Here is a 27,955-nt window from a genome sequence, read left to right as displayed (position 1 = left end):
CCATTTGAATCTCTATCTGATGATTTTGTGTTTTTTGTACAAAGACAATCAGCGTATCTGTGCCAGTAATGGCGTTATAGTTTCAGTGTTCAACCATTTTTGCTTTCCTAAAAGATGCTAATAATGTATTTAGGATCGTGTATGGCATTGTATAGGTTAAAAGGCTTTCTAGTAAGTGGCCTTTCGACTGACGAATGTTTGATTATTTTTAATGTATAGTGAGTATAATGCAACTGGTTTGTTAGCAGCTGTAGTGACAGAAAAAAATAATGTAATTCAATTAATAATTGCACCACTCACCAAGACAGCAAAAAGTTTGATTTGAATATTTGCCAAAAATGTTTTTCCATTGGAATGTCTGATATATTAGAGATAGAAAAGACCTGTTAAAGCCATGCAATCTATCTTCCTACTAATATGGGAATATTATATTCTAGTTCTGTGTTTAGACTAGTTTTAGAGATTAAGTACCAGCATTTTCTTCGTGCCTTCAGCTGTCCCTGTCCCTCCCTCCTGCTCCTGCCCTTTTTTTTGACCTGTAAAATTGTCAGCATAGTTATTTATACCTAGGATGACCAGATGTCCTATTTTTAAAGGGACAGTCCTGTTTTTTGGGACATTTTCTTATATAGGTGCCTATTACCCTCCACTCCCTGCCCTGTTTTTTCACAGTGGCTATCTGATCACCCTATTTATACTTGCATTGAAGTTACATAGATGTCTAACTATCTGATTGCTCCTGCAGGTCAGGTACTCAGACATACGTATGACAATGTTTGTGTCCAAATAATTGCGCGCGCACAAATAATTATGGCACAAAATTATGCCTGCAACTACTTGCCCCCATAATTTGCAGTCATAAAAAAGGAGGCCAGCTTCTGAAAATCTGGTGCTACTGGCAAGATATTGATACGTTGAACCACCAAATATATTTTTCTATTTGCAGCTGCTGGGTTTGTTTGTTTGCTTTTACATTAAAGGCAATTGGGAAGAATCCTGCCCTAACCAGAAGTAAACTAAATACCTTACCCGGTCTTTTTCATCTCTAATTTCTGTTATTTGATTATTTACAGTGTGGCCAAATGGAAATATTGCTTCATCTTTTCCTCATATGTTGCTCTCTATTACCAAACAAACAGACTTTCACATAGCTCTGAGATTCCAGAATAATTTCTCTTTTACCCAGGCACTGACTCCAAGCAACCTTGCAAAAGTACATTTCAAGGTTTTGAGGAAACAGTAAATTGGGTAAGTGTCTGCATCAGCTTTGTAGCTGTATATGGAACATGCTGGTGTTTCAGAATTTTGAAATCTTATTTTTCATACTAACCACAAATCCAGTCTTTACAAATAAAGGATCTTGTCTGCACAAAATATTCCACCTTCTGGATTGGGCCTTAATAACCAGGAGCCAAATTCATTAAAGCAATAACTGTTTGATGTATTTATTTACCTTTTTTAGAAAAGCCATTGTACTTTATTTAGTCTGGTCATTTGAATCTGTTTTCTAATGTGAACAAATTTCTATTAATGATTTATCTGCTGCATGAATAGCAAAATGGTATTTTTATAGCTATATTTTGAAAAAGAGAACTGGAGAGCTTTTATGAGACTCTTTTTTTAAAATTAAGTTGTTAGGTAATAAAAAGACACTCTATTCTGCTGGGAAAAATTTTATTGGCATTCAGATGGAGACATTTATAGAAGAGATGGGGATTGAAGCCCATCTATGGCTACCTTGAATGACAACTCTGGAGATGTTTTATAAAATAAAAGTAACACGGTGAAGTTTAGTACATTCCTAAGGGAAAAAATTTTTCTTCAGAAACTGTAATCATGAAGGCTGTGGTACCAGAAAGCATTGTTGTGCAGGGAATTTGTGGGTATATAGAGCCACAAATATACAGGCCAATGCTGGGCAAATGTCGTAAGATTGCATATATTGAGTTTTTCTGTCTCCTGTACTTTTACTACATAGAGGACTATCTGGCCCTATGTCTGCAAACCATAGGAAGCACTTAAAAAAATGAGGGGTAGTTGGTCACTTTCTTCAGTGTGTTCCAGGCTGTTTCCAGCTTGGGAGAGCTAAGCAGAGCCAAAACATTCCAGATCTGGAATTGTTATCACTATTATTATTATTATTCTGAGAGTTGTATTGATAAAGTTAGCCGGCTAGCAAGGGTGTGGCTAATCAGAATATTAGATCCTCATTCCTTCTGGCCAGCCAGCTAAGCCCCAGATTTTTGTGGCCAGCTAACCCAAAATCCAGGAGGTTAAAATTAAGTAATATATCATTCTGATACCTCAGATTGGAAATGGAAGAGGAGAAATAGACTGTCCCTTTGCATTAAAGTCTCTTCTCGCATTGCTTGCCAGTGAAACAGAAGAAAATGTTCTTCTCTTTGGTACCTGAATCTGATTTGTTTATTTTACTGTTTGGAATGCACAGGAGTTAGCTGTCCACTAGAGAATGCATTGTATTTGTTTGCTGTTCCATGTAATAGCATGTTACTTTGATTTGTTTTTAGGATAATAAATGTGAGAGTGACCCCTCAGTTTGGCTGCTTCTTCCTGATGAACTATGGCTATGCATCTTCTCATTGTTTTCCCATAAAGAGCTTTCTCAGGTTGCTCAAGTCTGCCACCATTTCCACCAGCTTGCGAGGGATGAGTCCTTTTGTAAGTACATTAAAATACCTAGCTAGTAATGGTCAGTAAGCAGAAAGAAAGGAAGGTCCTCCAAGGTAACTAAGAATGCCAATATAAAGGAAATCTCTAGTGTAATATCAAAAATATCCTAGGATTCAAGATATAGGCAATAGGAATAGCAGCAGTAACAGACATTTCTGTTTTGAACTACATAGAAGAGTGAATCACTAAAAATGTTTATTAAAATGTTTAAAATAAAAAAAATGAATAATTACCAATCAGTTTGGAAGCTGTCTGTTTCCTACAAAGTTATATTGAAAGAATTGGCTTCAGCTTCATCATGCTACCTTGCAAACTGTATAAATTTACAAGTGTAAAGAAAACTATGAACGCACTGGAAATTAGGAAACTTTGGAGTTATAAATTAAGATCTACAATTGAAAAGAAAATAGTTGATTTAACAATGATTAAATCAAATGCTAAGTTAAACAAATTATTTAAAAAACTTGATAATTTAGAATTGATTCAAATTGCTTCCTAATGGTGCTGCTGTCCCTCAGTCCTACTGTACTTTGAATTACATTGAATCCTTGCTTTGAAGTGTCATCAAAATGCCATCCCTTTCTGAAAAAAACAGACTCATTCACTGAATATGTATATTGAAATTAGAGATTGGATATTAAACCAAAACCCTGAATTGGAATAGCCCAAACAAGTTCCCCAGAAAAATCATTGAACAGATCCTCAAGTAATCCATTTTGAAGCAATAGGAGGAGAGAAAGGTGATCAGGAACAGTCAACATGGATTCACCAAGGGGAAGTCATGCCTGACCAATCTGATTGACTTCTGGCTCTGTGGATATGAGGAATGTGGTGGACATGATATCCCTTGACTTTAGCAAAGCTTTTAATACAGTCTCCCAACGTATTCTTTCCAGCAATTTAAAGAAGTATGGATTGGATTAACTATAAGGTGGATAGAAAGCTGGCTAGATTGTCAGGCTCAACAGGTAGTGATCAACGGCTTGATGTCTAGTTGGCAGCCAGTATCAAGCGGAGTGCCCCAGGGATCGGTCCTGGGGCCGGTTTTGTTCAACATCTTCATTAATGATCTGGAGGATGGGATGGATTGCACCCTTAGTAGGTTCGCGGATGACATTAAGCTTGGGGAAGAGGTAGATGTGCTGAAAGGTAGGGATAGAGTGCAGAGTGACCTAAACAAATTGGAGGATTGAGCCAGGAGAAATATGATGAGGTTCAACAAGGACAAGTGCAGAGTCCTGTTCTTAGGATGGAAGAATCCCATGTGCTGCTGCAGGCAGGGAACCGACTGGCTAAGTGGTAGTTCTGCAGAAAAGGTCCTGGGGATTGCAGTGGATGCGAAGCTGGATATGAGTTAACAGTGTGCCCTTGTTGCCAAGAAGGCTAATGGCATATTGGGCTGCATTAGTAGCAGCATTGCCAGCAGATCGAGGAACGATCTATTTGGCACTGGTGAGGCCACATCTGGAGTACTGCATCCAGTTTTGGGCCCCCTGCTACAGAAAGGATGTGGACAAATTGGAGAGAAGCCAGCAAAGGGCAATGGACATTATTAGGTGGCTGGGGCACATGACTGAAGAGGAGACGCCGAGGGAACTGGGCTTATTTAGTCTGTAGAAGAGAAGAGTGAGGGGGGATTTGATAGTAGCCTTCAGCTACCTGAAGGGGGTTTCCAAAGAGGATGGAGCTCGGCTGTTCTCAGTGGTGGCAGATGACAGAACAAGGAGTAATGGTCTCAAGTTGCAGTGGGGGAGGTCTAGGTTGGATATTAGGAAAAACTTTTTCACTAGGAGGGTGGTGAAGCACTGGAATCGGTTACCGAGGGGGGGGGGAAATCTCCTTCCTTAGAGGGTTTTAAGGCCTGGCTTGACAAAGCCCTGGCTTGGATGATTTAGTTGGGGATGGTCCTGCTTTGAGCAGAGGGTTGGACTGAATGACCTCCTGAGGTCTCTTCCAACCCTAATCTTCTATGATTCTATGCCCTTACTTGCAATTTGTGGTTAAAGTATAATTGTGGCCCTACCTGTTTGCACCAGTTATCCCTTTTATTTTGGTAGTTTGTTTGCAGAATACCCCATATTCACACATAAAAGAGACTTTTGACATGCTCTGCTTTGATTTTGGACATTTAAATTCCGCCTTGGCCTGTCAGATGTTCTTAACCACTGTGAAAAAGACAATATCATTCCATAATTCCATTTGGAATTTCTCCAAGCAGAGCGGTAACTATAATGTTACTGGACAAGATGCTCAATGAAAAATTTCCCTCTGTTTTTTTTAGTTTCACAAAATATTGTAATTCAAGTCAATGATAGCTTGTGATGGAAGCTTTGTATGATATATTGAAAAACAACAACAAATTATTACTGTAGTATTTTTAAAACATTTTTAAAATGCTTTGAAAATTTATAACAAAAAATAATGAAAAGGCAAAGATTTTCCAAAACAATATTATGCCTGATGTCAGCATCTTTATAATTTATTTTAATTCTCTGATTTAAAAAATGAGATGATGGTTTTTAATTTTGGGATTATAATTGCCTTTTATTTGTGCTTTGTCCATGTCTGGGTTATAAATTATCCTGCTTGGAATTTTTCAATAGAGTAAGTACTCAAGAAATGTTTCCATAAAGGAAAATTCTGTCATGCTTATCTTTGGTAACTTAGTTCCTGCAAGGTGCCCTCTCTGTCTCTAAGTTCACCTTGATATGCTATCCATGTACTTGCTCCAGATACCATCATGACTTCTACGTTCAGTGATCTAAGCAAATTGTGCTTGAGTTTATGCTCATAGAAGAGTGTGAACAAAAATTGGTGAAATGGCATCTGTTTCAAACGAACAGACTGCCTGAGCAAAATGTCATTAATAATGGATATTTGTATCCAAATGCCCTCGATGGTTCTGATTACATGATCACACTGAAAACAAGAAGATACTGGTAATTAAGTACCATACATTTTGTAAGTTACTGTCTCTGGGATAATTGCTACGGTCCTTACTCCATAAATAATATGGGCTGAATGAATGCAGTACCTTTAAAGCCTGTTGAGCTGCATCCATTTGCTCAGTGTAGAATTTGACCCTGTGTGACTGTAGAGTGAAATGAGCTTTTTGTGGCTTTAGGGAAGTCCCTTTGGTTGGGATCTATGGAAGTCCCCGTTTTAGCTCCATTGTGAGCCACAAAACTCTCACTGAACCCTAAACGCACTTAGCACCTAAGTTTTTAGAATAAAATTTCCATAGGGGCCTAAGTTCCTGCCTCTAGGCATGCATACTGCTACCTCCCTCTAGGCAGCCGGATGCCTATCTCCTGCCTAAGTGCCACAAACCAGGGAAAGACAGGTACTTGGCCACCAAAGTCACATGCCCTGGGGGCTTGATCTGGCAGGCTACCTCTGAGCATGCCTACTGGATCGGATCCCATTTCAGACTCCAGGAGGAGCCAGGAGTATTAGGTCCCTTTCAGAATCGAGGAGGTGATGGTAGTATGCACCTTAAAACTTTTAGCTCCGTGGTTTAGTGCACTCACCTGGAATGTGGGAGACCCAGGTTCAATCCCCTCTCTGCCAGAGGGGGAGAAATGACTTGACCTGAGGTCTCCTATCTCTCAGGAGAGTGCTTCAACCACTGGCCTATGGAATATTCTGATGTGTGGCTCCCTGTTGAAACTGTTGCTCTGTGGATAAAAATTAATGAATGAGTGGTTGAAACAGAGGGACAGGGTCTTTTACCTCCCAGGTAAGGACTATAACCACTGGGCTAAAAGTAATCAGGTGGGTAGCACCTCCACCTTCTCCAACCATTTTGTGTGGTGGAGTGCCCAATTCAGTCCCATGAAAAACACCTTAAGCACTTGAGCTGCCTGACTCTAGATGGCAGGTTCCCATCTGTGGGTCATTAAGAAGAGCTAGGTGCCTCCCTGCAGCCCAGACTTAGGGGCATCTCTTTGAAAGAGGGGCAGGGCTTAGTGCACACACCCAACTCCTCAGCACCTCCCTTTGGCTGCTGGCTCCCTGCCTAATGCACTGGCTTTTGTGGATTACATTCTCAGATGCCTATATTTCCCTACTCGTTGTTCGGGGTGCCTAGGCACCTAACTTGGCTTTGTGGATCACAGTGTTGTTCCTGTGTGGTGTGTGGGTTTTTTTTGTTTTTTTTTGCCTAAAAATAAAGCACCATGATGCTCAGCATTGCAATGTCTAAATTCCTTCGTGGATCCCATCCATCATGTTTCTGTTTTTCCATCTCAGTAACGGGGATAATATGTAGGTATCACTTCCAAAGGTGTTTTGTGCATTAATTAGTTAATTTTTGCAAGGAGCTGCCCCACAGAAATATGATAACGTTTCATTCACTGCTGAGTAGGGCCTTATTTGAACCAGTGACCTGGATAGCTATGGAAAATTCTGTTTGCTGTTATCAGTAGTAGTAGTTCCTATCTGGATTTTTATATCCTTTAAACAAAGGAATCCCAGTCACACTCAAAATTTCCTTCAGGTAAAATAACTCATCCAGCATATTTTTTTATCCAAAAGCTAATCATATAGATATATAGTTAAAACAACAACAACAAAAAGCAGTGAATGAACTAAATGCCAGACGTTTAACAAAGAAAGAGACTTCTAAAAAAAGAACAAACTCAAGGCTGTGACTGGGGAGGCAAACAAAGCTGTAGGTCACCTGCTGTAGACGCCTGTGTCTCGGCTTATGTCACATTCCCACGGTGAACTCCAAGACAAATACTTACACCTTGAACAAACAAAGGTGGGCCATTAGACGTAGCTGAGTGTTGCGTTTCAGTGATGCTGAACAAATGTTCTAGGAACGCAGTGTATTGTTCTTTTAAAGAAGCAACAGCTGTCATGAATGGTCTGATGTTGATAACTATTGTGTAGCCATAGGGGCTTGCATTTCTAGATGAAGCCAGCAGTGCATTCTGTAAAATCTTTGAATTGCATTGTATGAAGTAAACTAAACTAACCAACTAGCCAAGAATCAGCTTAGTTTCTACTTTGGGTTTTTTCTTTGTGTGTTTGTTTTATCTTATCTCTTGTGTGCATATAATCAGGAACTAAACTCTAGAAAGGAAAGTTGGAAAACATATTAGGAAGATTTTTCAACTCCACATGTCAAGTACAAGTGAGAAAGTGTTTGAGGATGTACAGTATATTTCCATACTCCCATGTATTTCAGCCATACTGTAGCATATGGTTTTACAAATATTAAAGCAGTGTAGGTCTTAATCAGTCTATTTTGCAAATTTTAGCAAGAGGAATTACATTGTTTTTCCGAGGCAAAAACATTTTCTTTTTGAGGCCTAGTCTACATTAATTTTAACTATATGGGTTTAGAAAATGATATAAAATCATGGTAGAACCTCCCCCGCCCCCCACCATAGATGCAATTATACCTGCATAAAGATATTTATTTCCATACATTTACAGAAATAAACTGTCTGGCTATAAACACCTTTACACTGGTGTAACTGCATTCACGTAAGGGGATTGTACCACTTTATTGGTTTCTAAACCAACACAGTTATAGTGAACAAAAACTGTACATAGACCAGCCATAAGAGAATTGTTTGCAAGTGTTCAAGTGACAAGTTGATATTGATAGAACAGGTTTACAGTAACATGGGCAGTGGCCTTCTTCAGTCTCTGGTGAGGGGAGAGGGCATGCTGTGGATCAGAGGAGTAGTACCCGTATAGCACAGTGCTATGGAGATTCTGAGCTGCTCCACAGCCTACAGGTAAGGCTGTGGACCCAAGGGATTGCTTGCTTTTACTAACAAACATCATGTATTTAAGGACTTATTCAGTACAGAAAGAAGAAAAGCCTAATATAAGAAGTTTTTCATCCAATATCCTAACAAAGAATAGATATACCTACTAATCAGGCTCATCAGAAATAATGATGCCATTTAATGCTAAGCACAAACAACTATGTGTAGCTTTCTATGGACTCACAATTCATGGGCTGACCCAGACTCCCTTTGGCAGCAAGAGTGGGAAGCATTTCTCCAGTCAATTTTTCCAACCCTACAGCTTAGATCCCTGCAAATTGTAAATCCTGCCCTGCTTTTAGCTTCAGTTCTCAGCGCCATCTTCGTATTTTTATCAGTTGTTGTCATCTTGGATATCACTCTATGCAGTACTTGTCCTGCCAATATGGTGTGTAGTTTGGATTATGTTTGAGTGTACACAGGTCAGTTTTAGTGTATTAAAGCAACTTTACTGGGAGACAGGGTGCTGCTTGGAGCACCTGAATTTGATATAATGTTGATTGAATATTTAAAATAGCAGATTCATTTAGTGTGCTTGTATCTTTTCCCTTGGATTCTCTTTAGAACTAGTTGAAAAATGACCAGATACAAAGCTTTGCAAAACTTTGTGTATTTTTTATAAAGAGCTTCACATGAGCTCTTAGTGTATTTCTACCCTGCAATTAAAAACCTGCAGCTGGCCCTGCGAGGTTGGAGGGTCTAAGAGTTTGGGTTGCAGCTCGAGTCTGAAAGTCTACCACAATAAAACAGCCTCTTAGCCTGAGCCCCATGAGCCAGCTGGCACAGGCCAGCCTCAGGTGTCTAACTGCAGTGTAGACATACTGAGGCTAAAATTTTGTGGGGAATAAATCTTTATCTGTGAGGTAGAAATGTCTGAAAATAAATAGTCAAATAATAGTAATACCTATACATACTCTGATTACATTAAACAGTTGCATATTTCCTTGACTTAGCGGACTGTAATTGAATCTCTCAGTTAACATTGATGCATCATGATTTGCATTTGCCCAGGGTTAATATTATCTTCCACCATGAACATTTCATTTGTATAATATTTATATCCCCTTTACTTGTATTGGAGCACTCAGGGCGAAGTGTGCTGCGCTCCTTCAACTTCCAAGGAAAACAATTGGTGCTGAGAGAGATCAGACCCTATGTTTACGAGTATGACTCAAATGGAGAGGCTTGAGAAGCTACTGTGTATGTCAAAGGGCATTTATATTAGTGCAGTTTTGAATGAGGTACATCATGTATTGCAAGGCATGAAAGGGAGTAAATCAGTATAACGATCCTATGAAGGCTCTTCTGATACTTAACGTAGAATCCCATTTGGACTTTCATTTCTTTTTTCCACAACCACCGTTTAATTTAAAAAAGATGAAAGATTTTGATTAAGTGTTGTGTTGCTGTCATCTCAGTCAGACTGTATTGGTTAGGGGAGTTTGATAGATAAATGACGGCTTTTGGCACACAGAAGGACCCCGAGCTGTTTTGCTGAAAGAAATATGGCTTTCCTGGTGTGAAATGGAAGGTTCTTGACCCTTTGTGAACTAACTTTTTGAAGTGTATGTTCTAAATTGTTTATTGGGATTGTGATCGTTATTTATATAGCACCAGAGATGCGCATCGTACTTTATAGAAAAGGTGTGTGTGTGGGGGGAAGACCCTGCTGGGATATCTTTTCAATCTAATTGGAATCATGTATTAAGCAAAGGGTTTTCAGTGAATGAATATGGACAGCTGAATTTATGCACATCAGTAAGTCAGTTAGAACTATCATAAGTCACTTCAACAGTCAAGCACACATTAAAATATATTATGTCAAATCTGGAGGTCTCTGCATTTGACCTATATTTAGGCAATTGAGTTATGTCAGTTTGGATTGAGCACAAACTAAATAACAATTTCAGGATTTGGCCCTAAATATATTCCTATCAAGCTTAGAAACTTTCTGTATTCTTGCACAGCTGTTGCTGTGGTCATAAAATTGTTTGTGTATAGTAGAAGCTCTACATTTTGTAAACAGTTTGTTCCTCCTACTTGCATCATTGACTTATGACACAATTAAGTCTTTGTGACATCGCAAGTGTTTCTAATGTGATGTCACGACCACTGAGTATAACTACTGAAAGAAAAAGGCTAACTATTAACGAGAGCTGTTTACATCTCTTTTTCTATGTAATCAACAATGAATGCAAAAATACAATAGATGCCTGTTTTTGGCTCATTCCCATGAAATGCTGAGTACTTTCAGCTCCTGTTGACTTCAGGATCTAATGAAGTTTTGTGAAATTATTAGAAATCTGTGCTTGGTTATTTAAGTTCATAACAACTAGAAAAAGCATTGGAAACTATATCAATGAATCTTAATGCCAAAGGGTTAAATCAGTAAGACTTTGCTTGGCATATATCAGATGACTGTTTAAAAAAAAAAAAAAAAGGTCCATACTGCCAGGATTTCTGTCATAAAAACTCCGCCTACTACTAAAGAAAAGAAAAAGAAAGTGACATACTTCCTGCCCCTAGACAGCTCAGAAGAAATCTTATTAGTAATACAGGTAGGATTTTAGAATACTTTTGCATAAAAACTGAAAGGAAAAATAGACCTGTGTTTTATGAACCCTGAAGGATTATGTCGGGACAAAGAGATGCAGGATAACAGTTGGATTACATTACTGAATCAGGTGTTTTCTTCATCTCATTTCTTTGGATTCTGTAGCAGAATGTCATTCAGCTTTGACTAGCGAGCCAGTCTTACCACCTAAAGCCACTGTCTGCAAAAGTTTTAATTAGCTGTGTTCTTTATGTAAAGTTGTATCTTCTCTTAACCCTCATACAAAAAGAAAGAAAAGGCTTTATTTTGATCCCTTGTGTCCAGTTTCCTCTGGATCCTGTGGTGTACTTTGAGTCAAGTCAAGTCATATGCAGTCAGTCCGACTGTAATGTATCCATCATCTAAGCATACAGAACATGTCCAAGGGGTCATGGGTTTGAGTTGTCTTTTATTTTAGAAGTGCTGTATATTGTATATTTATGGACAATTGAGGTTAAAGTAGCCAATTAGATTAGGATTTGAAATGTCTGTTAACAGCAGAGAACTTCTCACTGTTGAAGTGACAGCCAAAATAAGTTTTTTTAAAAGTCAGTGAAAAGGGAAAGAAATTCCAGTGACCTATTTTGTTTTCTTGCCACACCCAGGACTGTATAAAAGTTTATCCAGAAGCTCAGTTCCATTGTTGCATTGCTGTGGGCATTGCTATGTAATGGTGTATCATACACAAATAAGGGAAATAAGTCTGTTATTTAAGGAGTCTTGAACCCCTGTAAGTTTAATTCTTCTGACAGTGGAAGTCAAATTACTTTTCTTTGTAATAGCAATTTCATTTTAAGATGCCTTGGTGGTGGTGGTGGTGGTTGTTTTATCTCATGTTTAGAACGCTAAAATCAGCTCAGGTTCCCTAAGGTTTGCTTTCTATTCAGATGCTCCCTTCGCCAAGTCACATGCACAGGTCACAAATCAATCACCCAAATCCTACATATCCTGAAGGAGTCAGTTTGAGCTGCATCCTGAAACACACAAAAGAGATCAAAGGAAAAAGAAAGAGTCTTAGCTGGAAGGAAAGAAATAAAGTGAAACCATGGGGAAAAGGATTTTTTTTAACACAAGTATTAAAAGCTTTTTAGCAAGAAAAGGCCCTGCTCAGATAAAATTCTTTGATCCTATCAAGGCCATGTTCAGGAGGGAAGTTGAAATCTATTTGAACAAGGCTACAGGTATAATCTGGGAAAAAATGTATTTAAAATCATGAGTTTATTATTAAGATTTTAATACACTCTTTTGTATTAGTCCAGATAAACTGTGTCTTGTTGAACAGGCTCAAGCAGTGCAGAACTAATTAGCTGACATCAAAGACGTGGCTTTGGTAGTGAATAAAGATGACATGAACATTATGGTCTGATTCTGGGAACTAAACAGAGTATGACTGAGAGTGAACTGTTCTTTACGCAAAGCCTGACATATCCTAGAGGAAATTGCTAATTTACCTTAAGCTTTAGTTGGACTTACTTTTATCATAGTGTTCTTAAAAACTTTACAACAATAAAATTAGCAAATATAGCTATATTTTTATGCATATAGTTTTCTCTACAAAGAAGTTTGTCCTCCTGCCAACAAAGAGTATAATTCTTCTCTTATTTACACTGTTGCAAATCAGGAGTAACTCTACTGAATAGAAGGAGTTATAATGATGTAAAATGGGTATGAGGTCAGATTCAGGACACAAATTGTTAAATCATTGAAATTCACACTAGTTTTACATTAAATACTTACATTATGAAATATACTAAATGCTCTCAGTACCAATTGATTTCCCTGGCAGCACCTCTCAAAGAGAGTCCCTCTCAAAGCGAGTCCCATTTCTGTGAATAAGTATAATTTAGATGTCTCCCTTCCTACTAAATAGAGATGGTACAATATTATGGGTACCCAACACAAGAGAAAAAGTCCTGATACTCTGGCAAATTGACAAAAAGCAGTCATGATTCTGTATACTACATTATACGCAGTGTTGTTGTAGCCATGTTGGTCCCAGGGTATTATAGGGTCTAGGTGGGTGATATTAAAAGAAATTGGCCAATAAAATACTACTTCGCCCACTGGCTTTGTAACCACTCGATATAAAAAAAAATTGTGCATTTTCAGTTCATACTATGGCTTTTTGAAAATTGCACTTTAATGATGTATGTTAGTGAAAACATTATGCAAACATACCCTGAAATTCAGTTATCCAACTGAGATCCATCAATAATTATATTCTACCATGTTAATCAAAACAATAGACAATGAATATGGGCTTGTATTTTGTGTTTGACTATTTTGGTAATCTGGCTGTCTTTTTCCAGGGAGGCAGATTCAGATTTTAGACTGCCATTGCTTGAATGATGAGTGGCTGATCCACCTGGGACTACACCATCCCCACTGTTTCACTCTTTACCATTGCCATGATGAAACACAGAACGTTACTCATAAGGGGTTAATGAAGTTCTTTCAGCACTGCCGAGACTCTCTTAAGGTAACATCAGCCTATGTTCAGAATACAGCTTTACTTTCTGAGACATTTAGTATGATGCAATACTAATATATTTCAAATTTCTAAACATGTGCTCTGTCATACACACAAACTGTAAAAATAGCATCCCAGTAAAGAAGTATTTCATTCAACTGTCTACTTTTCTTACCAACTTTTCACAGTATTTTAAAAATGTCATGTTTGTCATGATGACCAGTATTGTGTCCTTGATTCCTTGTGCTTCCCCACACCTGTCTGTTGTACCATTAGTTTTTCATCTTACTCTTCATTTGTAAGGTCTCTCACCAAAGGCTGTTCAGCAAAGAAAGCCCTCATGGGATAACAGGAAAGGTCCTCTCATGGATCAGTAACGGTTAAAAGTCAGGAAACAAAGGGAAGGAATAAAAGGTCAGTTTTCACAGTGGACAAGGAACAGTACCGAATCCAGTACTGTTCAACATATTCATTACATGCTCTGGAAAAAGGGGTCAACAGTGAGGTGGCTAAGTTTGCAGATGACACAAAATTATTCAGGTTTGTAACTCTTCACAGTCTGCTTTGGACTTAACTAAGGGATCTCACAAAACTGGGAGACTGGGCTACAAAATGGCAGATGAAAGTAATGCACATTGGAAAACATAATCCCAACTGTACATACAAAATGATGAGGTCTAAATTAGATTGGAGTCTTCATGAATAGTTCTCTGAAAACATCCACTCAGTGTGCTGCAGCAGTTAAAAAAGAGAACAGAATGTTAAAAATCACAAGTAAAGGGGTAGATAATAAGCATGGAAACAGTTTTGTCATGATAGAATTAGGCAAAATTTATGGAACAGTCATGGTAAAAATGTACAAAATCAGGGTGTGGTCACGACAACAAAAATATGTAACAATTTAATAATTAAATATTACAGTGTAATATTTACACAAAAAACAAACAACATTATATATGCATTGGTTTTCATTTCCTTGTCAAAGTAAACTGTTTCAAAATTATATGCATATTGTGCAATAATTTTTCAAACAAAAATAATGAAAAACTACAAAAATAACTAATTCTTTTTAGTACAGTCCCTTTTGTAAACTGTTGTAATTTTGGTATAACAAGTTATGCAGAGACAGATTGTTGTTGGGTTTTTTTTTTATGCGGCATCCGTTGTCCCCACACACATTTTTATAAGATGTGAAGAAGTGTTTGTAATCCATGCTGTTGACTGGTACTGCTAAGCATTGCAGGGCAAGTACTGACAGAGCTGAGAATTTGGCCATTGTGCTTCTCCCGAACTGGAAAACATCCTCGTTCCTCAATTCTGGAACTGCTCCACAGTAAGCCCAATATTCTGTCTATGCTGGAATATTGTCTTCAAACAGTGATATATTGTTAAATTCTGTGGTCTCACGAATGTCAAGTGTTTTGCTTGATTTGGCTCAAATACACTGAAGTTAAGAACTGAAGAAAGTGGCAGCAGGTGGTGAAAGTGAGATCTTGAGTCAGTGTCCATGTATGACTTCATTTTCTTTGAGCTTTCTATAAGTTTTGTTTTTGCAGTTGGATATTGGCAAGTTTCAGAGCAGCTCTCTGCCTACAACACAAAATCACACAAGTCATTTTTGACTTGATGAGTGCAAACTGTGGTTTCTTCATAAGCTGTAAGTATGTTCATGATTCAGGGTGCAAACTCTTTTAGAGCCTGGAGTTCAACAGCTGCTTTGGATTGGACACTTGAACTACTGCTATGACCATTCTCTTCTGTAAAAAATATAAAACGTAATCCTCAGTGTGTTCAGTGTGATAAAGAGCTGCATTGAACTAGGTGTTCCATCTGGTTATTATGGGAGGTGGTTGTGATGGAAAGACTGTTCCCTCTTTCTGCTAGAAACATACAGAACTGGACTTTTCTTGCAGGGCAGGCAGTGAGAGCACATTTTACAGCTACAATGAATTTATTTACTTTCAAAAGTATCTTCCTTTACAGATTGCCCATAAAGTTAAGCAAATGTGCCATGCATGTAAGGTGTGCAGCATTTAAAAATGTTTTCAAACCTCGATTTCAAGCTTTCCTCATGTATGTGGCATTAGTGGTCATAAATGCAGTGTTACGGTCAAATGGTAGGGCAGATTTTTCAACTGTTTCCCATATAGCTTTGTGGATGGTTTTAAAATTGACTGCTTCCAAAACGTCACAGTGTAACAAAAAAAAAAAAATCCAGCTTGTGTTCACTTGCATCAGAAGTGCCTGCACTGTCACTGCTTGTTGGGATGGGGACGGCAAGAATGTTAAGCACATATGTTGTCTTCAGCATCGGAGTTTCACCTGCAACAATGCTAATTCCTTCACAGGACTGCAACTTTTCCTTTGATTCTTCAATGTGACAGTCAAACACTTTGGAAGGTAACATTTTCTAAATTGATCTGCACTTGGTATAACACCTACCTTGCCTTCTGAAAACCATCTCAGTTTTGGACTGTCAAGGGTATGCAGGGATATATTTGCAGCAGTATGTGTTAATTTGAACAATTTACTTCTCGGTAAAGTTGCTACTCGATCTTGGTATTAAACCGCTCTGTAACTGTTTTCTGCTTTTTAAAAATTTTATCTGCGTTCATTTTTAATGCTTTTCATTTGCGCTTATGAGTTGCACTTTCAAGATGCGTTATCACAGCTAGTGTTTCTTATAAAATCAACATCTATATTGCATGATGTAGAAAACAACTTTCCTTCACTTTCATAGAATGTTTTAGGGTACTGCTCTGCTCACTGCCTCGCACTTAATTTTGACATTTCATTCATTTTTGTTTGTTTGTTACTTTTCTGTCTTCTTTCAAATTAATCGCTGTAATCCCTTCTTTTACAAGATGCGTGACTCTTAGGTATTAAATTTGACAAAGGCAGCGTGATGTAACATCCTTAGTTACTGTTGCTAGGTGAGTGACTAAACAAAGTGAGCAGTGGTGAATGGAAACAAATGTTAGCGAGTTTATTTCATTTCTTTTTTTACATATACTTCTAGTGCTTACAAGTAAAAAAAAATAAACAGTTTTATAGGGATGGAATGGTGCATTTTAAGGCATTCTCTCTGTTTTCATGGTCAAACTGAAGTAAATGGCAAGATTTGTGGATTGTATGCCAGTGATGACTGCCATAACATAATTGTACCTATAATAAGAAGACAGAAAATATCATAATGCTACCATATAAAACCATGGTAAGCCCACACCTTGACTACTGCATGCAGTTCTGGTCACCTCATCTAAGAAAGATGATATATTAGAGTTGAGAAGGGTAACAAAATGATTAGGGGTATGGAACAGCTTCCATATGAGGAGAGATTAAAAATGCTGGGACTGTGCAGCATAGAAAAGAGATGACTAAGGGGGGATATGATTAGAGATGTATAAAACCATGAATGGTCTAGAGAAAGTGAATAAGGAAGTGTTATGTAACCCTTCACATAACAAGAACCAGGGATCACCAATGAAATTAATAGGCAGCAGGTTTAAAACAAACAAAAAGAAGTACTTTCTCACACAAGGTGCTGCCAACCCTTGGAACTCATTGCTGGGTAGATGCTGTGAAGGCCAAAACTATAATGGGGTTCAAAAAGAAACTAGGTAAGTTCATGGAAGATAGGTCCATCAATGGCTATTAGCCAAGACGGTCAGAGATGTAACCTCATGCTCTGGGTGTCCCTAAGGCTCTAACTACCAGCAGCTGGGACAGGACAACAGGGGATGGATCACTCAATAATGGCCCCTGTTCTGTTTATTCCCCCTGAAGCATATGGCATTGGCCACTAGTTGGAAGATAAGATACTGGGCTAGATGGACCATTGATCTGACCCAGTATGGCCATTCTTACATTCTTATGCAAGCTATTCATTTGGCAGAGGAGGAAAATAAGTCACTGAAGTTAAAAGCCAAAATTTTCAAACATGCGTGGTTAAAACTTGACACCTAAATCCTAATTTTAGTCTGAATGACTTGTTCAAGGCCACACAGTGAGTGAGAAACAGGACTGGGGTTAAATTTTTGGAGTTCCTGGCCCTCCAGCGGAAACTGTTGAAGCTCCACTTGGGATTCAGAATTACTTCAGAGTTTCTTTTAGTTTGTAATGCTAAAATAGGTTTCTGCATAGTGAATGAAACAGTAGCCTCTGGCAAGTAGGGAAATAAAATCTGTGAACCTTGTCATTGTATAGCTGGCACTTCCTCTGTATACAATGGGCAAAATTTATCACATATATACCTGGTGTAATTCCATTAAGAATTCACAACTTTTTCATATGCTGAAAGACTTTACAGGGAAGAATCTCTCTCTCTCTCTCTCTCTCTCTCTCTTTCATTCTAGCTGTTATTAGTGATCTAATTGTTCAGTGGGTATTGGCATACAGATTCAATTAACTAGTGGATTTTAAATTTTGTCAGAAATATATTTGAGAACTTTCATTTTAAAAATAGAAAAATCCTAGGCCTCTGGAAATAAAACAACAACAACAAAAAATGTTATTATCAAGGTATTAAAAAGCCGCAGGTGCAGTGCTTTCACATCCTGTTGATCCCAATTGTAGTTCATAAACATCTGTACTGTTCTCCTAAGTATAATGAATCAAATTCTGCTTTCAGTTACAGCAGCATAAATCCCTAGGAGCTCTACTGATGGCTTTGCACCAGTATAACTGAGTAGAATTTTACCCAATATTTTAAACTTTCCCTCTTTTTCCCCTCCCAGCACCTGTAAGAGCAGTTTGTAATAGTCATAGAGGTCACAGGATTCAGGAAATAAGTAGATTAGTTGGATGTCTTTAAAATACCTTCAGATTATTTGACTGCCTTTTGTTTGCAAAACTCACTTTGTGATAGCCTTCTACCAACTCGGCATGTAATTGTGCAGTTCTGTATCACATGCCTAGCTATGCAAACTGAATAAAAGTTTTCCATTCAAAACATTTTAACTAAGCAGTTAAAATATTCTGAATGGAAAGTCTACCACTAGTCAGTAGCAACTTATTTAACAAACACGTTGCAGGTTTCATTGTTTAGTCCATTAACTTTCTTAAGAACTGCAGTGGTGAATCATGCCCTAAAGTGCAACTTCCCTTAACTATATTTGAATCATCTGACCTTTTAGGGCATTGCTGTGGCTCCTTATGTAACTCTGAGCTCACTTTCAACTCTGAACATCTTCAAGGATTAGACCATATGTGACATTCCCGTTTAAATACCCCCTAGATGTTACAGGCTTTTGGCTAAGCAACAGAATATTTGTCTGGTACATGACAGAGGGGGAAGTGTAGTACACCGGGGGTAAGGGGGGAAACAACTTTTATTCATGTGACCAATACCAAATCCAGAATAACCAAAGCATTACATTGATTTTTTTCCTCATGTAAATACTATCAGTGCCTTCAGTACAAATGAGTTTTCCTAGGCTAAATAGTCTCTTCCTGTAGCAGTATTCATTGGACAGGGGGAGGAAATCTCTGCAAAGATGCATTCTTGGTGATTCTCTCAGATCATCCAGTTGTGTGCAGGGTGGATAGGAAGTGTTGTCCCCTCTGTGGAATAAGCTGCATGGATAAACATATGTATTCCCAAGAATGTGTGGTGTATGTAGTAAATACAGTGCTTATCCCTACAGATTACCTGGTAATTGTATTTAATTATCATTTAATGTGTGCCTTTGTTTAAAGGTGAACTCTGTAGGAAAGTTGTTGGGGGTATTTTTCTGCTTGTTTTTGTATTAGAAATATGTCCTGGAGTCACTTGTTTTGTTGAAGGGCCTTCTGGAAGACCAGAGAATTAAGTGGGATAATGATATCACTAGATGTGTTGCAACATTCCCAACCCTCTGTTTAGGGGAGATTGGGGTTCTCACAGAGACAGCTTGTATCCCAGTTGTTTAATGTTAGGAGCTAGAGTTAAAGAAATTTTAATTAAAACAAAACTTTGAGAAGTCTGACTCAATGTCCCGTCCTTCCCTGATCTAAGTCATGGGAAAACTGCCACTCAGGTTTCAACCTGATGTGATGTCACTGTTCTTTTCCAGTTCTTCAGGAACAAAGGGTCCTTCAGAAAAACAGGGAAATCAAGCTCTGATATTTCTGTTTATACAAACAAGACGTAACAAATCCCCAGAACAAAATCCTTTTGGTTGAAAAATACTAAGGACCTGTCTACATGAACAGTTAGTTCATGACAATCTGAGGTGTGAATATACCCTCACTTACCTGTGGAGGACTAATTCTCCATATGGATCCCACTGACATGTGTTAACAGTTTGTTAATGCTTTTTGATCTAGTCCTCTTTGAAACAGGCTAGACCACAGCACATAAATGAATTATTAATGCATATCAGCATGATCCACATGACAGCTAGTCTGCAGCAGGCTAGCGTGAAGTGGATTCACACTCTTGCTTGCTGCAGACTAAATGTGTTTGTAGACAAGCCCCGAGACTTGAATTTTCAAAGGGATTTAAGGGAATTTGATGCTGAAATCCCACTAGAATTCAGTGGCAGTTTGACAGCTAACTTTCTTAGGCTCCTTTGAAAATTCCAGCCTATGATTGACATTATGCATTATAAAGGAGAAAAAAAGTAGAAGTAAAGAGTACAATCTTTTTGTTGGTTTTATTTTATAGTTCACCTTTGAACCACAAAATAAGATGTATTTACAATGTCATTAACAGTACATAATCTGTAAACATCCAGTATGTATGTATCCAACCTGTAAACAAGATGATAAACAGTTGTCATACTAATAGTTTTACATTATGTTTGTGCCCTGTAAATTAAACCATAATTGCATAGTCTGGAACTTACTGGTTCTGGTATTGAACAATGACAATAAGATCAGTGTTAGTAAGAAAATGTTTATTAGATTTTGATTTGCCAATAAATAGTTAAATTCTAATTCATAATGGTTTATGGCAAAGATTACAGAAGTTTTACCACAGCCGTGTGTGGTAGCACAAAAAGAGCCACATAGGCTTTTAAAAGGGGATGACTTCTTCAAATACTGGAAAGCTATAATAGGCTTATAGTATTTGTATTCATTCTGTAAAGTAAGAATCTGAAATCTACTTTCCTCAGGATGGAATGTTTGACGTCTTAGTTGACTAGATTTCTGTTCTGTTTAGTAATACCATCTTTACCACATTGGAATAATGATTGTTTTTAGTATTTATACAGTGCTTTACATTGTAAAAGCACTCTACAAACATCAATTAATCTACACAATGTCCTCGTAAAATAGGTAATTGTTATCTCCGTTTCATAGTTGAGACATAGAGGTAAAATGACTTATATGAGGCCAAACAGTGCTCCTGATTCTTCTCACAGGTGTAATTCCACTGACTTCAGCATGGAGTGTGACTCTTATCAACTATCAGTTACTCCTGATTTACACCATTGTAAGTGGGAGGAGAATCAAGGTCAAAGAATGAGTGGCAGAGCCAGGAGTAGAACCCAGATGAACCTGTCTCCTAGTCTGAAGACCCATCAAAGTCCCAAATGCTTGGAAATGGGACTAATAAACCTTGGGTATCTACAGGAATTAATGACTGAATGCCACTAATGTCTAATTTGCACTGAGGATTAATAAAACTTTGGGGCCAAAGTTTAAAAATCCATCTCCAATGTCGTATGTATGTATTTTAATTTTTCTTCAAAGAGATAATGAAAACTTTTAATCAGATGCAGTATATTTTTGAATGTTCATAGCAAAGAGAAGATTCTTATTGAATAAAAATGCAACCCTAGTAGGTTTGGGACAGTGTAAAATCCTATCTCCAATGAAGTCTGTGGAAGTTTTGCCATTAACTTCAGAGGAACCAGAATTTTACTCTGTCTTAAATGTAAGGAAATGATTTTATCCACCAGGCTACAAAATGTATAGGTTTTTGCCTTAATATTTTTTAGGAGTTTTCAAGAGTTAACAAAGAAGGTGACAATGTGAACTCTTTATGGTTTTCAGGAATCTGCAAGGGTCACGCAAAGAGCGGAGACCTATTTGGTACCTACAAGCATAAGGTGTAACAACTAGTATTTCCAGAAGGAAAAGTGCAGGCTAGAAATGAGGGGCAAGCTGCTTCTTTGAGGGAGTTGTTGAGGGACTGGAACTTTCTCACGTATGGTGATGTGGAAGCAGATAGGTAAATGAGTTTAAGACAAAGATATTTTTGGAATCCAAAAATCTACTTAAATCTTCTGGCTGAGTAGCAAGATGTCTCTTGCATAAGGTAGAGGATGGAGTAATAAAGTAGTTTATTTTATAATCTCATGGAATTACTCTTGCTTTACACAAATGTAAATGGGAGGATAATCAGGCCCAATGTGTCTAATGTCAATACTTTGGCCATCCTAACTTATTGATAAAACGAGTCGTTTAGACAATCATCATCCTTAGGGCTCCTATAGAATGAGAATTTCCAGTTAAAGTCTCAGGGTAGTCATGGTAACAAGGGGAAAAAATGGAAGTATGGATTAAAAAAATGAGGACTTGATTCTCATTCACTACTTTGCAGTGTAAAGGGGACCAGAGCAATGTAAAGGGGCCTCGGTGTGAATGAGAAGTCACACCTAAGTGTCATGGAAGTGGTTTGCATTGTGTATGCAGGTGTGCTTGTTATGCTTTTTAACAAAGACGCTATGTTTGATAACAGAGAAATATTTTGAATATAATAGCTGCCATGGCACTGTCATGGGGTTCATTCACCACTGTGGCACCTCTTGCTGGCCATCACAGGGGTTCACGCTGCTAGCCAGTGTGCCTTCCAGGTAAGGTTGCCAATTCAGGTTGGATGTATTCCTGAAGGTTTCATCACATGACATAGTCTTTAATGGAAGATTTGATCTTAATTCCTGGACAATCCTGGAGGGTTGGCAACCCTACCTCCTGGTGGTGCCTCACCTGTTGTTGTTGCCTGCAGATCTGACACAGTCTCAGTACTGCAACATCTTTGTCCCGACTCAGTCCTCTGGCTGTGTCACTTGTCCTTATTTTCCTCCTTCCGGGGGAAGGAAGGGGTGGTGGGAAAATCTCTGTTCTAGAGTCTAGCCACTTCCCCAGTGGTGCGTGTGTGTGTGGGGGTGGGGGAGGCCCACCCATTACTCTGGGTCCTGGCCCAGGGATTCTGAAGCTAGCAGCATCCCGATGCCTCTCCTTAACTTCTCACCTATGTTACTTCAGATTCCCCAGGCCACAAGAATAACTCAAAACCCATGACTCTATGCGGCCATCAGGGCAAAAAGGTAGCTTTGATTATCATAGGGTGTGACAAATTCTATCTGCTGCACTACACTAGTGCTGCCATTGACACAGCTGAAAGATTTCAGTGCTCATCTCCACACAGGAAACGTATCCGTTTTTCAAAGACAATATCCCAGCTGCTACGGATTCATCAGACTAGTAAGAAAGGAGACTGACTGCCATGTAGTCTTTGCTGTTCTGTTGAACTTAATGAACGGTGAGCTTGAAGTTAAGCATGTTGACTGTTGAACAAGGGCCTTCATTTCTGTGGTAACCTGTTTTAATATGTCACAAAAAGCTCACTCAAAAAAAAAAAAAGGCAGGTGGGGAGGAAACAGAGAACCATGTTTTGGGACTTCTAATTTATTACTGGACAGTGTTTTGCACAATTTGTCTTTTTTGTAGTTACAATGTATTCACATCCACATAGCAATCCTTATAATTATTTTAATACATTCACCAATGCATGATCTGGTAGCTATTAGGCACACTGGTTCTGATGCATCTAAAGTCTTAATATGGGGATGGTTGCTTCTCCCTCCCCACGCCCCCCCCCCCATGCATTGTGACCTACTGTGGCTCATAGATGTTAATACATCATGATTTATTTTAGTGTTTATAAGTGTGGTGTGTTGAGGACTGTGTTGGAATTGCAAGCTATTGCTTTAAGAGCAGCGGGGAGGGGAGATGTTCCCTGGACCTGCTTGCAGACTAGAGGGTTCTGTAGCAAAGCATACAAGCAGAGGCAGTTTGCAAACAGACAGCTGAAAGCTGGGTGGCAAGAGCTGTGCCTCTCTGCCTTAGGGTGCAGCCTGTTTTTCTCTCTCTGTTTTGGGGTTCATGTATTATTGTTCTGAATTCTCAGAAGTAAAGTAGTGTTAGGTTGCAACCTTCCAGCAAGAGAATTTGTTTTTTTTTATTTTACTACTATGTTTGTATCCATGAAACATAACAATATGTGAATATTTTGTACCATATACAGCAATTGTTTTGTGTAAGGAGACTTGAGGAAAGTCCTTCACTTGGTTATAAATTGTTTGTTCTATAGTTCTAAAGGAACAAAAAACTTTCTAACCATTGTATTATATTGGTCTGTTACTAGATGGAAATGGTAAAATTGTCAATAATAATAGAGAAGATGCAGAAGTGTTCAATAAATAATTCTATTCCGTATTTGGGAAGAAGACAGAAAATATATTCATATCATAAAACGATAATGAAACACATTCCTTTCCAACAGTAACTCAGGAAGATGTTAAACAGCATCTACTAAAGTTAGACATTTTTAAATCACCAGGTCTGGATAATTTGCTTCTGAGCGCTTTAAAAGCACTGGCCAAGGAGTTATATGGACTGTTAATGCTGATTTTTCAATAAGTCTTGGAATTTGACAAACAGTAGATTAAAAAGATTAGATTAAAATCTGCCTAAGTAACAGATCTCAAAATGTAATTCTAAATGGAGAATCATCAAGTGGTGTGGTTTTAGTGGGGTCCTACAGGGATTGATTCTTAGCCCTCCTCTAGTTAACATTTTTGTAAATGACCTGGAAGAAACCATAAAATTGTTACTGATAATTTTACAGATAAGCTTACAAAGAGAAGGTTAAAGGGTTACATGATCACAGTCTATTTTGATATCTGCACAACATTTTGAAGGCAGTGGAAATGAAACTTCCACCCAGGTTGACAAATTTGGGTTAGCAGGGCTCACACTGGTGCTCTAAAAATAGCTGTGAAGACAGCACTTTGAAGTTGTGGTTTGGGCTGGAGTTGGGCTCTGAAGTCCATCCCACTCCTTAGCCTTTAGAGCCTGAGCTCTAGCCTGAGACACAACTTTCAAGTGCTGTCTATACGGCTATTTTTAGGGTGCTAGTGTGAGCCCTCTTAGCTCAAATCTGTTGATCCAGGCTGGGAAGCTCACTCCCGTTGGCTCCAAAATCCTGAGTAGGCATATCCTATAAGAGCCTGCATAGGGAATAAAACTTTGATAGTGGGTTCTTCAATTTAGCAGACACAGATATAACAAGATACAATGACTGAAAGGTGAATCTAGAGTCTAGACTAATTCAGATTGGAAATAAGATGTACATTTTTAACAGTGAGGGTCTTAGTCACTGGAACAACCTACCCGGGATGGTGGTGGATTCTCCAGCACTGGACATTTTCAAATAACTTTGGAGTATTTTTCTAAAAGAGACGACTACTTCAAACAGAAGTTGATTCAGAGAAGTCCTCTCGCCTCGGTTATGCAGGAGGTTAGACTAAATGATTGCAATTGTCCCTTCTGGCATTTTCTGTGAATGAATAACTCACTTGCCTGTGCACAGGATGTATTTTTCCTTTTTGTATGGTTTGCTGTCTCACATGCCAGACTTTCTAATATGAGTTCTGATTTAACCTGCAAAAGTGTATGCTTTCCTTGTACCATATTTTCTTGTACACATAGGGCATTTGCACATGGAAACACGGTGAAATCCTGGTCCGGATGCCAATGGGGGTACAGAATATTTACATGGGCAAGTATTTATATACTCACATGAAAAAATTGCATATATGTTTGTGTCAAGCATCTCAGATTTGAAATTTTGGCCCTTCAGGATATGGTTTCAGAGTGATCTATACAACTTATTCTTCCCACCTCAGTTTGTCAAAAATACTATACATTCTGAAGGAACACATTTCCTCAATTTCAAATGAGAGAAATTCATCTTTGGAAATGGCCAGCCAAGTTACATCAGATTAATTAAGATTTTTCTTCTCAGGGTGGTCTGCTTTATGTGGGGAATTGAAGGGGAGGAGGTCTGTGGGAGATAGGGAAGGGAAGTCGGAGCCCTACCACTACTCGCTTTAAAGGCCACAGAGCTTTTCTAATGAATCAAGTCCTCAGAGAATAAGAATGCACATCTGTATTTGTCAGAACATGTGATGTGACAATAGCTACATTAATAAAATTATGGCTTATTGTTTTGCACTTTCATATGTTCCGTTCATAATACAAATAGTCACTACAAAGTAAACCATCTATCCAATTAAATTTCATATGACTTTATAATCTCTAGTTGTAAGCTGCTAGTTTTTTTATATATATTTTGTGAAAATTTAGATCCATAAAATAAATGCACTGTAACATGTCCCATCTCAATAATATAAATAAATCCTTCAGAAATAAACATATAAACTAATAAAACTATTCTCCCAAAATAGTGACTAGTAAATAAAATGTCAACTAATATGAAATAAATAGTCTTCTTCAGAGACAGAACTATTGCTGGACTGCTGCCATATATTCCATAATGAAAACATTGTGTTCTGACATTTTATGCCATTACATGAGACTGCTGGAAATAATTCAGTTAATTTCTGTAGTAGTTCACCTTTTGCGTGATAGTTATTTAATTACGTGCCTGTTCTCACCAGTTTAAGATTAATTAATAGAACCAAGTCTACTTTTCTAAAGCAAGTCATTGGACATATTTACTTGCATTCAACAAGTTTTGATTTATTTTAAGTACGAGAAAATGGCAATAATAAGTAATATTGCCATTTTGTTGAGAAATCTAAATTTTGTGAAATTAGGCTTTGAATTTTTTTTTTTAGTTTTCTGAAACTTCTGCTTATTGTAAATTTAATGTAATTGCATTTAGAACCCAGTCCAGCTCCTACAAAAGTGAATGGAAAAGCTCCTATTAACTTCAGGGGGAGTTGAATTGTACCTTAGGCCTGGACTACACTACAAAAAGGTGAACACAGATTGCCTTGTGTTGGCCTGCTTGTGTTTTTGGCTATGCTCAAACTGGTCACCAGCTAACATAATAGCTTAGTTACAGCAAAGTAGTAAAACCACATCCTGGAATGGTGTGAAGCCAGGGCTGATCTACTGAGGTCAATGCAGTGCAATTGTAGACACTGCATGAGCTGTGTTGACCCTAACAGTCCTTCAGCAGTGGTCCCACAATGCCCCATTCCCTGCAACAGTGACTGCTCAGGTCACAATTGGAAACTTAAACTACCTTGGGATCATGGAGACTGGAAGTCTCTCTCCATGTTAAAACTTCCTGTGTGTTTTTGAAATTCCTTTTACATATTGCCCACTTGCAAATCTAGCAGTTCTCCCTTGCTGTGTGCAACTGCCCAACCAACCATGCCAGCTCCATGCACTAGACATGCTGCGGCCTGGAGTAGACATGAATTATTGGATCTCTTGGGACTGTGGGGAGAAGAGGTTGTGCAAGCACAGCTACGGACTTGCTGGAGAAACATGGACATCTATGAAAACATTGAACGGGAAATGCAGGCAAAGGGGTATGATAAGCAGACATGCAAAACCTGTGGGGAAAAAATAGAGAAATTGGGCTTTGTTTTGGCCTAATGGGCTTGTGAGTTGCTTGTTGGCTAGTTTTTGGTTTGTTGCTTGTTGTAGCTTTTTGCTTCTTTTTTTGATCGGCTCCCGGCAAGTGGGGGCAAAGAGGGGAGAGAGTCGGGGTGCACAGCAGGCCCACCACAGTCCCAGACTCCACGCCAGGGGGATTTAGTCACATAGAGTGTTGGGGTTCTTAGGGATTGGCTTGTTTTGAAATGGGATTAGCTTGATTTTTGGCTTACTGTGAAAGTCGGAGTCCTTATTTACCGCATGAAAGTTGGCAACTGTGATCAGCAGGAGAGCCACATCAAACTAAGGAACTTTGTTAAGCATAAGGCAAGGTCAAGGGGTTCAAAAAACTATCTGGTGCTGAGCCACAGACTTGCCACTTTTACAACTGCCTGCCATACTTGATGGAGACCCCACCAACACCTGGCAGATCACCGTGGATACCTTGGAGGAGCTCAAGACAGACACTCCTGCAGTGAGCAGGGAGAGCGAGGTACGCTACCCATGCCACGAGCCAGGACCTGTTTGAGACTCCACCACAATGTAGCGAGTTCCACCAGCCGAGCATGGACCAGCCCATTAACAGGGAAGGAAACTCGGGTGAGATGGAGCATGCCAATCAGTTTGTTTATGTACATAGGGATATCCCTTGTCTCCTCCTAAGGGATCTTAATAAAACTTTAGTGAAGGTACTCTGCAATCCTCTTCGAACAATTTCTAGGGTTGGCTGCCTTATGTTTTCCTCCATGTAGGACATTTTCCTATGCCACTCCATGATGAATTCAGCAG

General features: G+C 38.5%; 1 protein-coding gene across 1 annotated transcript in view; it reads left to right on the top strand.

Annotated features, from left to right (window-relative positions):
* LOC116825953 (uncharacterized) overlaps positions 1-27,955 on the top strand; it is a 90,367-nt gene that overhangs the window by 24,552 nt on the left and 37,860 nt on the right. Inside the window, exons 6-8 of the mRNA XM_032782388.2 lie at positions 1,187-1,248; positions 2,529-2,679; positions 13,380-13,549. Of these exons, the coding sequence (XP_032638279.1) occupies positions 1,187-1,248; positions 2,529-2,679; positions 13,380-13,549 (383 nt within the window). The remainder of the gene's footprint in view (positions 1-1,186; positions 1,249-2,528; positions 2,680-13,379; positions 13,550-27,955) is intronic.

Source organism: Chelonoidis abingdonii, chromosome 6, assembly GCF_003597395.2.
Source record: "Chelonoidis abingdonii isolate Lonesome George chromosome 6, CheloAbing_2.0, whole genome shotgun sequence".
Lineage (NCBI taxonomy): Eukaryota > Metazoa > Chordata > Testudines > Testudinidae > Chelonoidis > Chelonoidis abingdonii.
This window is presented reverse-complemented; position numbering and strand designations above follow the sequence as displayed.